The 10,355-nt window shown below is 37.1% G+C and overlaps 1 protein-coding gene across 1 annotated transcript; it reads right to left on the reverse strand.

Moving 5' to 3' along the window:
* Positions 1-244: 244 nt before the first annotated feature.
* Positions 245-7,680, reverse strand: LOC139144117 (uncharacterized). The gene is made up of 8 exons (XM_070714786.1): positions 7,255-7,680; positions 6,308-6,469; positions 5,134-6,055; positions 4,312-4,552; positions 3,789-3,885; positions 2,232-2,540; positions 1,771-2,025; positions 245-943 (listed from the first exon to the last, which is right to left on the reverse strand). The coding sequence occupies exons 3-6, from the start codon at positions 5,295-5,297 to the stop codon at positions 2,260-2,262; spliced, it is 783 nt and encodes a 260-aa protein (XP_070570887.1). The 5' UTR covers positions 5,298-6,055; positions 6,308-6,469; positions 7,255-7,680; the 3' UTR covers positions 245-943; positions 1,771-2,025; positions 2,232-2,259.
* Positions 7,681-10,355: the final 2,675 nt, after the last annotated feature.

Here is a 10,355-nt window from a genome sequence, read left to right on the forward strand (position 1 = left end):
AAAATGATGAGTCACACTGACTAATTATTTCAAAGCCTAAAAACACATGGAAAAAACATATTTACAACCATTATGGTCTACAGTAAAAAGGCAGTGATGCTCAACAGACCTGTAATATTACATTTGTATTTCCATAAGCTCCGTCCAGGACGTTGCAAAGCAGCACTTTGAAATGGCAAAAAGTAACTTTTACAAATTTAAATCTGACTTTGGCATGGTTCACAGAGAACTGTAAAACACCTCTTTATTATTTACAAAATAAACAGCCTTTTGTTACTGTCTAGTACAAGTAAGATTCCATGCAATGCCAGAATAGTTGTTTAATTTTCTATATTTACTGTCAGACAGTAATAAACACAGTTCCTCATCAATCATGTTCTCTCTGTTTTCTTTTCTTCCCTTGTAAAGTGGAAGGCTTAAAAAAAGAAAATTGTTCTACTTTTCCAGAATTACATTTTGTGGTACTTGCTGATTGCCCCAAACATATTGCATTGATACCTGGGCCATACTGCAAGTAAGAAGGGTTGTTATTTTGGCCATTTTTACCTCGTTGTTGGCAGAAGATATTCTCGACCAAATTGCTGTTTGCCCTTGCAGCAACAATCCCACACCCAGGATATTTTGAAAAACTTGCACTGCATATCTCCCTTAAACCTAACAACATTGAGCTAATGTCGAATCTAGCCTTGTCGGAGAGTAGCATCTTATTCTTTTCAGAAGCAGACAAACCAGAGAGTGAATAGACACTTCTTTCCCATCTTCTGAAATATTCCAATATTTCGTCATTTTCCACCAGTCTTGGGTCATGTGTTGAAAGGAGTGGGTTCCAATCCTTGAAATTTGCAATTAGCTTGCTGGTATTGCTGAGCAAAAGAATAACTGCATCTAAATCCTGCAATTCAGTGCCTGCTGCTCCCTCACACTCCCGGTATTTCTTGAACTCCTGTAGAATCAAAGAGATTAGTGAAATTACTACAAAACATATGACACAAACTGCATTGTTTGGTGTTATTTTAATGATATTGTTTGAAACAAGTCATCAATGATGACAGAGTTCACACTAGTTCTATGTTGTTAACATCTCTGGTACTTGGTGTTAATTGTTAAAAAAAGATGACTTTTTACAGATAATTGTAAATTGTACTTATTGCAAAACTTCTGGAGAGCAATTGTGGATAAGCGTCAAGAAATCATATGATTATACATGTCCAAGTACATTGGTCCTTTAACCAGTTTGGATGAAATTAATTCAGGGTGTCAAAGTATTACATTTTGACAAGAAAAAATGTGACCATAGTGACACCTGGTGGTCATTTTAACAAAGCTACAAAATATTGAAACAAACATAATGAGTGTGTACATGTCATGACACAATAACCCTGTACCATCTTTGAACAAAATTACAGTAGCTCATGGCTGTATTACTTAAGGTTCTGCAGATGAAAATTATCAAACAAAATGACTGCCTGGTAGCCATTTTGAATCATATCATGACCTAAATACATAGGTGCCCACATGAACATCATGATACAATGGCCTTGTGCTACATTTAAAAGAAATTCAATTACTGGGTCTGAGTTGGGGCTCAAAGAATGAAATTGTATGTGACAAAAGTCAGGTTTGCTTATATGTCATGACACATTAGCCTTTTGCCAAATTTGAACAACATTGGCTGATGCATGTCTGAGCAAGCCATCACCCTGGCCTGTTTGAAACATAGCGCAATAGAAAGTGACTTGCAGTATGGCTAGACTAGTCTTGCATTCCTACCTTCATTAAATATAACATGTCTCTATTCAACACATCCTCAGCCAAATGGTTGCGCATCCGAGATGCAGGGCCTAGATCTAAATGTTCCGGTGTTAACCTGTGATGCAGAGGGAGACTGTGTTTATCCTGGTCAAATCTGAAGGCATCTTTCCAGTACTTCCAAAGAATTTTGCCATTGCCTTGCTGAAGGGTCCGTGTCGACCTGCCAGTCTCCGAACTTTTCTCAATTCCATTTCGAATTTTTTTGAAGTTGTGCTGAAACATTAAAATGACATTGTGACCAAAATATCATTAACTTGCTCTACTTTTAACTTTAAGTTGGTTTAAACTTATATTCTAGCTGATTAAAGGAATTTTATGTATCACTACAAATGTATTTCAATATCTCACAGGTCTGTTGTTAAATAATGTCAAAAATGCATCTTTTAACCTAACATTTTATAGACACTAATGGCACCTACCCAGGGATCCATGTAGAAAATCATAGGTTCATGAGTGTACAGGTTTAGAGTTGTGAATTTCTCCCTCACAGGATCCTTCCCTTAAAATGCAGTTGGACAAAGGAACGGTTTGCCTGTCCCCATCCAAGCAACAGAAGGTTACATGAAAACCCCCTTTCCGCAACCACTTTACAGAATTCCAAAACTGTGTGTATAACGTAGCTGGATCCACTTCCCTTGTTGGCCAGTGAGCAATTGGAAATCTGAATCCTGTATTACCCAGGAAGACCATTTGAAGCACATGGGTTGCTGTGACAGTGGTATCCTCTCCTAAAAAAGTAAACCGATATGCATTATCAGAATTAGATATACCATATTAATTACGAAGAAATATGTTTACTCTATTAATTTGATTGATGGACACACCTACGTAGTGTATTTGAGTTTATACTTTCAATACCATTGTATTTCTAACCTTAAAGCCGCAATTTTCAATCCTACGTAGTGTATTTGAGTTTATACTTTCAATACCATTGTATTTCTAACCTTAAAGCCGCAATTTTCAATCCCAGGTTCTCGTATTAGTGGGATTCTCCTCCCAGTCAAACACTTAGCCAGTAAGAAATTTGATTTCTATAACATTAATTACACAAACTGATCTCAACCTTTTGGTGCCTTTTGTTTATCCCACAAACTGAGTTTATACAAGAGTTTGATTTACGGTCGGTTCAAATCGCCAACGGTCATGATTCCCCACCACCAACACTCAAATTTCCTAAAAAATCCTCTTCCAGACACGTTAAAATTTGAATATAACCACTGAGTTTGGTCAGTTGCAGCTTCGCGCTGACCGCTTGGCAGTCTATCTGTGTTTTTAAGGCTGGAAAAGCTAAAAAGTGGCTTTTTCTGGAGTGTGTGCCTGTTCGATGTCCACTTACACAATGAACGCAGGCATAGCTTTGCCCCCTTCTGCCTTTAACTTAACCCAAGAAGTCAAAGCAAAATCATTAACAAGCTAGAACCATGTACATATTCAGTGCTTTCGTAAGTTTTTAACAATAGGCTGAAAGAGAATATCAAGCGGCTAGTAAATGTCGCCGATAACAAGGGGAGAGCTTGAGAGGGGGATGTGCCCCTCTTGCCCTAAAAAATGTAGAGAAGTGAATGTCCTAATATATAGTGACATGGCATATTAAAGCTCAAGTAGCTGCATCTTTTCTGTATTTTGATAATGCAAAAGCACCATCCAATCTCTCAAGATATGTATTTAATTCTAAGTCATTCAGCCGAGGTACCTCAGAAATAATTACATTTCAAACAGTGGCAGGTCACCAAACTCCAAGTACACATGTGTAAAGACTGGTGGCAGCCAAATTTGGTTCGCTAGCCAAAAATGATTCTTGTGTTAAGAGCCAAGTTGTGTGTTGACGGTAGTGCATTGAAACTTTCTGTGGCCAGACTTAAATGTTTCCTTAGTTACTTTTGGTTTAAAATTATTACAATAAAAATACTACAAATTGATACAGCTAATGGTGCTTTTAGGGTTACAGTTGGCCTCACTTTTTTATTAATAATTACCTGATATTATCGTCTGCATATCATCATTTTCATCTCCAAGACAAACAAGTCCAACCACTTCTGCTCCTTCAGCAGTAAACTTTATTTGCAAATCTTCCTGCAACAGAGAAAGTGTACGAATAAAACAGATTAGAATAAACTGCATTTCCCATTTACACAATACTGGCCTCTGCTTCACCATGTTTCTCAACTACAGTCACAGGCTGCACAACTGTATTAATATTATTGAGTTTTTCTTATTAAATTATAGCTAATTGTCCCAATGCCTGCAAACATAAGGGATTAGAACTCATTTACAGTCGACAAGTTGTGAGGTATGGCAGTTACATGAAGATCACCAAGTGCCACTGTTTCTGACTAATTATTCTGTTTCTGACTGATTATTGTGATAGTGTAGCCAAGGTAATAAGATGGTAGTACAGAGTATCACAGTCAGTCATTTAGAAAAATGCTTTGAGGTGAAGTCAACTATAGTACAAAAAATGCACATTTATCCATGCTAAATGTTAGGAAGGTATCAAACCTGAATTGCCATTTCATCCAGTACTATTCCTCCATTTCTGCCTTCAATTGGTAGACATGTATTGTCAGCTTCCCGTACCATCCATTCAAGTACTGCATCATTTAATCCAGGATTCTGATCAACGCAATTTTTATACATACTTAGAAGTCTCCCCGATGGTAAAATCAGCATCCCACTTCTCTTTAATTCCTCATACGCACGAGGACTTCTCATCCATATCGACAGACACATCCGGATAATTCTGGGGAAAAAATTCATGAAACTAATGTTCTGACTTTAACATTTTGGTGTGAGCAGAAAATTAAATAAAGCAAAATGTATTCCTAATCATTACTATCACACAACAGAGTAAAATAATACTTTAGAAAAACCCTCCAGGGCTCTGACAACCCTGCTCTGCTGGCTTGTGTCCAATTTTTGTATGTCAGCAAACACTGCATATGATATATGAACAGCTGAAAAGTAAAAATAAAATATGACAATCCCTGTATACCACACAGTGATACACTGTTAGTGTTTTCATACAAATCAGACAACCAAATATAGGCTGGTGTCAAAGCTGTACCAGCATGGAGTAGGGAGGTCTTTGAGTGGAAAAATGTCAAAATGCCTGTTCCAAAAATTGAAGTCAGTTGATCTGTATGCCTATAACAAATATTTTACCTTACCTAACATAATACTATGAAGTACCTAACGCTAACTTTGTTTTATCAGGATTTTGCTAATAAAAAGTGCGAAACTGGGTTTATAATTAGGTAGCCATTCTGTGTAAACTGTACTTGGGCCGTAGACTGACATAAAGACTAAAAGATTGACACTTACTTAGGATGCCATCTCCTCCCAGTTGCACCTTTCGTCTGTAGCATTTTCTTTTGTTCATCCCAAAGTAATAACAAGTCAGGATTATTTCCACAAGCTCCAGTTTCTTGAGCTGATGTGAACAGTGTCACAAAATCTTCATGAGCATTATTTGAGAATAGAATCATTTCTTTCTTTACAGTCTCACGAAGCCTTTGTTCCCTTTTTTGTGCATTCAACCTGTCTTTCCTTTCCTCAGAATTTTGTCCTTAAGTTCTTGCTCACTCATGATCGATTCCTTCTTGAATTTTGATACCCCAGTAGGCGTTTCTCCCTCGAAGAGATCCTTCCCACAGTTTTTCTTCAGTGGGGCACAACGTTTACATGTTATTTCTGCATGTTGTATGGATAACAACATCTGACACCCAGTTGATCTGTGTATTAGCGACGATACTTCAGTGTTGTTAATGTTCTTCAGTAAGGTCTCTGTTCTACCGATAACATCACCCTGAGTCGATCGTGTTTCTCTCCTGGAACACACTTCAAAACCTGGGCAAACTTTGGATTTAGCAGCAATCATGAACAGAGATAAGAGTTCGTATTTATCGCCACTTAAAATGGTTGGTATACCATTCCATTGAGATACCTTTCTATTAAGAATATGAAGAGACCATGTCCAGTCTTCATACACTTTCAACTCCCGTATGACCCTCTGGCTACCGTAGGAGATGTTATCGTCGATAAACAACCATTCTGCCGCGAGTGTCGACGTGTCAGTTAGGGGTGCATCGCTAGCGCTGTGTCGGTTTTGAGTCTGATCATGATGACCTCGGGGAAGCCATCCAAGTTCACTCACGTCCAAAGTTTTCACGTCAGACCAACTAAGTTGATCAGGATACTTACGAAGCATCGCATTTGGGCCCTTTTGAGATTGAAGTAAACGTGACTAATACATCTGTCAAGGAAATTTTGTGAACAAAAAGCATAAACGTCTCCACGCGTACGAGTACACCACTCCACTTCGAACGCATATTAAGTGGAGGAATTGCTATAACAAACAAACACACAATGTCAAAGTTCTCGCCGTGCTACTGTGGACGGAATTAAAATGATATACCAGTCATTTCATATGGATGGAATAACTGTAATATAATTATTAAATGTTACATAGAAAATTCAGATTCAATTCAAAGGATACCATCGTTTCCCATCCACGTTGAGTTTTCTATCCTTCACTGTGTTGTGCAACTGGCGAACAATCGCTCCTTTCTGTGCCGGAGAAAGACGGCTGTCCTCAAAGGCCATTATCTCTTCGACGGGAACAAATTCCCCAATAGCCTCATGGAAATTTTTGCATAGCCTATAGGTGACGAAATGAAAATTCGGAAAGAAAAGAAAAAAGAACTACAAGTAAAAGAAAAAAATTCAGTGTACACTTCACTACACTACACTACCGCGTCACGGTCCTATATAATTCTAGCGATACAAGTGCGACAATGTACGTTCCCTTTGTCATAGATACAGAAGACATGCATGAAATACAAAAAGAACGAGGCACCTTGACGAACTGGGTACTGTCACAAGGGGTCTGCATTCAGATTAGCATTTAACCACAGTCCCTATCCTGTCTTTGGATACGAACATTCCATCGTTCGATTTGAAGTATGCTTATTAAACCGACAAACAAAGTTTTAGGCTATCCGTGCGCCGCTTATTTCGGGAAGCACATGTACGCTACACTATGTAGGCCTAAGGCGTGATTGAAAATCGATGAATTCCTTAGACGAGTGGCGACACAACTCTCTTTTATTAGGTGGAAAAAGTAACCGGCGAGATTAACTTATTGACGCTGTACAGTCATAGTCATGAGCTTGGTTTCTACCGTATGTCAGAAAACAACCGACTTTTGCGTCAAAGGCCTGTTGCTGGTACGTACTTTGAAAAAGAAAATAGCGATATGTTACCGCAAGACATATAGTGCTGCAGAGAAATGACGGTGCCTGGTTTAAAAAATTCACAGTGGGCGGCAAAAATTCTCCAGCTCGTGCTTGTGCTAATTAATGTTTCACGACGCATTGTAAATTTTACTTGGCTTATACACTCTCCGAAAACGATGACGTGAAGCATACATCTAACTTAACTTACCACGTAATAAAACGGCCACTCCGGCGATCTTTTTCTGCTTGGTCGGTCGATACTCTCTTGGTGACATTTGTTACATCGAGCAGGGCCATGTCTGCTTAGTTGTGTTTGAATTTCGCGCTTGGCAACGACACTTCCGCGTTCCTTCGATCCAACTTCCCGTTTATTTTTGAATAATGAGCAGTGTTTGTTTGCGCATATCATGAATATATAAGCGTCCACTAGGTTTACGGACGTCCTCGAGACACATTTCCCAAGATCTTCATACCTTCCCCTTTTTCATTAACATCACTATCTTTCCGATGTTGACTAACCTCTGATAAGTCCACGGATTAGCATAATTAGTTGTGTTGACTAATTAATCACAACATGTGTGTATGAGAGATATACGTCCTTGTAATGGAGTGTAAAATAAATAAAGAGTCACAGAGGCTAGGTTAGGTTATATAACCATTTATTTTATTTACTGTGATCATTGAGAGCATGAAGAAAGAAGAGAAAATGATAGAGAAAACTGTGAAAAACTCAGTAATACTTAATGGGTCGCCTGTGATAAAAAGTAGAAAAAGGGAGAAAACTTGCGCATATGAACGGGGCATACACAAAGAATGCTGGGATTGAATTTTAGAAAAGCGCCCCCTGTGTCAATAGTTAGTTAGTTAGTTTATTATAGTAACATGAGGTCAAAATTACATATTCTTTACAACAAACGTAACAATGTGAACAAGAAAACCTCCCAGCCTAATGGACTTATATGTCACTTTAAAACAAAAACAAAGGATAAAAGGGTGTACATTACACAACAGCAAAGGTATAAATTACCCTAAGTGAGCCATACAAACTTTCTTTTCTTCGAAGAAATGCTTTTTCAATATATTTTGCTGTGTTTCTAACATAATATTGTTGAAATATTAGCTTTAACTTTTCTGTTTCTGAAATATAACTAACGTGAACTTCTGTAAGACATTTCATATAAATTGACCTTAGATCATCATAATGAACAATACAATAGAAAGTGAGTCTCGTTTTCAATAGGCACGGTTTTGGACTACATCACATTTATCATGCTTTCCAAAGCCCCACACTGAAGAACAGCAGTCAAGAACAGGGGTAACGCATGCATGATATCATTTTGTGTAAAAAGCAAACCCAAAGTTTTTCAAAACTTTCACTTTTGAATTCAAAGCACCCGGTGCTCTATTGGCAGCTTGAGACAAAGTCGCAGGTTTCAGAAAAATCTAAGAATTCATTTAATACAACCCCAAGATATTTATACTTCTGAACATACTCAATTGAATTAACACCGAGATGAAAATCAAATACACTTCTTATCATTGTTTCTTTCCTGAAATGGATAACTTTTGATTTACTACAATTAATCAGAAGACGCCACTTGGAGCACCACTTACTGACATGGTCAAGCATTGTTTGCATATCAACTTCATTATCAGAAATTAAAACTATGTCATCTGCATATAACAATATACAGACATTATACTCATCAATAGAAATACCTTTGTTCAGTGATTTAAGCTCAACTACCAAGTCATTTATGAAGGATGAAAATAAGAGAGGGTGACAAATTGTCTCCCTGTCTTACACCCATTTTTGAAGCAAACCAGTCTGTGTACATTTCATTTACCTTAACACATGATGATGTGTCGGAGTACATTGCCTTAATACTATTATAAATTTTACCATCAACACCATGGATTAATAATTTATACAGAATGCAGATCTATCAACATAATCAAAGGCTTTCTTTAAATCTATAAAAGTAGCAAAAGTAGAAAGACCATTTGATAATCTATTTCTGATAATGGAAGTAAGGGAAAAAATGTGATCCTCACACGATCTGTCACTTCGAAATCCGTTTTATTCATCTACCAAAATATTCTCCTCATCAAAATACTTTACAATTCTATTATTTAATATTGAGCTATATAATTTCGCTATAACTGATTGCAAGCTTATACCCCTATAGTTTAGAGGAAGCCGTGGATCGTCAGTTGTATTTTTTGGAATAGGAATTTTAATGGCATTTCTCCAGTCAGAGGGGATTTTGCCGGAATGAAAACAAATTTGCAAGAGCTTATATAACACGTTTAGGGATTCTTCATTCTGTAATACTCCATAACGTATATTGTCAATAACAAAAGTTGTACCCCTCTTCGTTTTCATTACAACTTATCGTACTTCTTCCAAGTTAAAATTACTATTTAAATCGGCATTACAAATATATAAAGGGTCATCGAAATGTTGTTTAAGGACTTCCTTATGATGTAGCATTCTTACATAGAACTCGTCATCAAAATTTTCATTTTCTAACTTACGATACATAGAAGAAATATCTCTATACCAAACATTTAAAATATCTTTACTGTTATTACTTACAGAACCTGAATTAACATAAACCTCGTGAGGGATATTTGACATACGAGCTGGACAAAGTTTACCCACATATTTCCAGAAATCATTAGGATTACTAAAACAACACGAGTCAATCTCAGAAATAACATCCATCCTAAATTTACGTTCGTAATACCTCAACTTTTTGTCAAATGCAAGTCTTGCACTTTTGTAGTTCATCCGCAACCTGCGCATTTCAGCTTTACGCCCATGAAACCGAGTGAAATGTTTTTCTTTTTCCTTCATTGTATTCCATAAAACAGTTAACTCCTCATTCCAAAACGGTTTACGGGGACGCATCGGTTTCTTAACTTTACTGTTACTTATAACAAAGAAGGAAGTGTATTCTTCATTTCATTAACTATACAATCGCATAAATTTCTATAAATACAATCGATTTCTCGTTGAGACTCTCTACAATATTGAATCTTGTCTATTATTTCCAGAATGGCATGCCTAGCAATATCAGACGACAGAAAATTAGCAGGGACATTTGCATTTGAAGCTGTGGAATGTTGACTCTGATTTCAGGAAACATTACAAAAATGGGACGATCGCAAAAATCGAAATACAAAAGCGAATGGTCAGGAACTTTACATCTGTCATTCAGCATTCCTTGCAAATTATTTTCATTGATCAATGACAGCATATCAACGACACAGAAGTTTTCACAAAATTGAAAGCGTTCATGAGGA

Source organism: Ptychodera flava, chromosome 11 (genome assembly GCF_041260155.1).
Source record: "Ptychodera flava strain L36383 chromosome 11, AS_Pfla_20210202, whole genome shotgun sequence".
Taxonomy (NCBI): domain Eukaryota; kingdom Metazoa; phylum Hemichordata; class Enteropneusta; family Ptychoderidae; genus Ptychodera; species Ptychodera flava.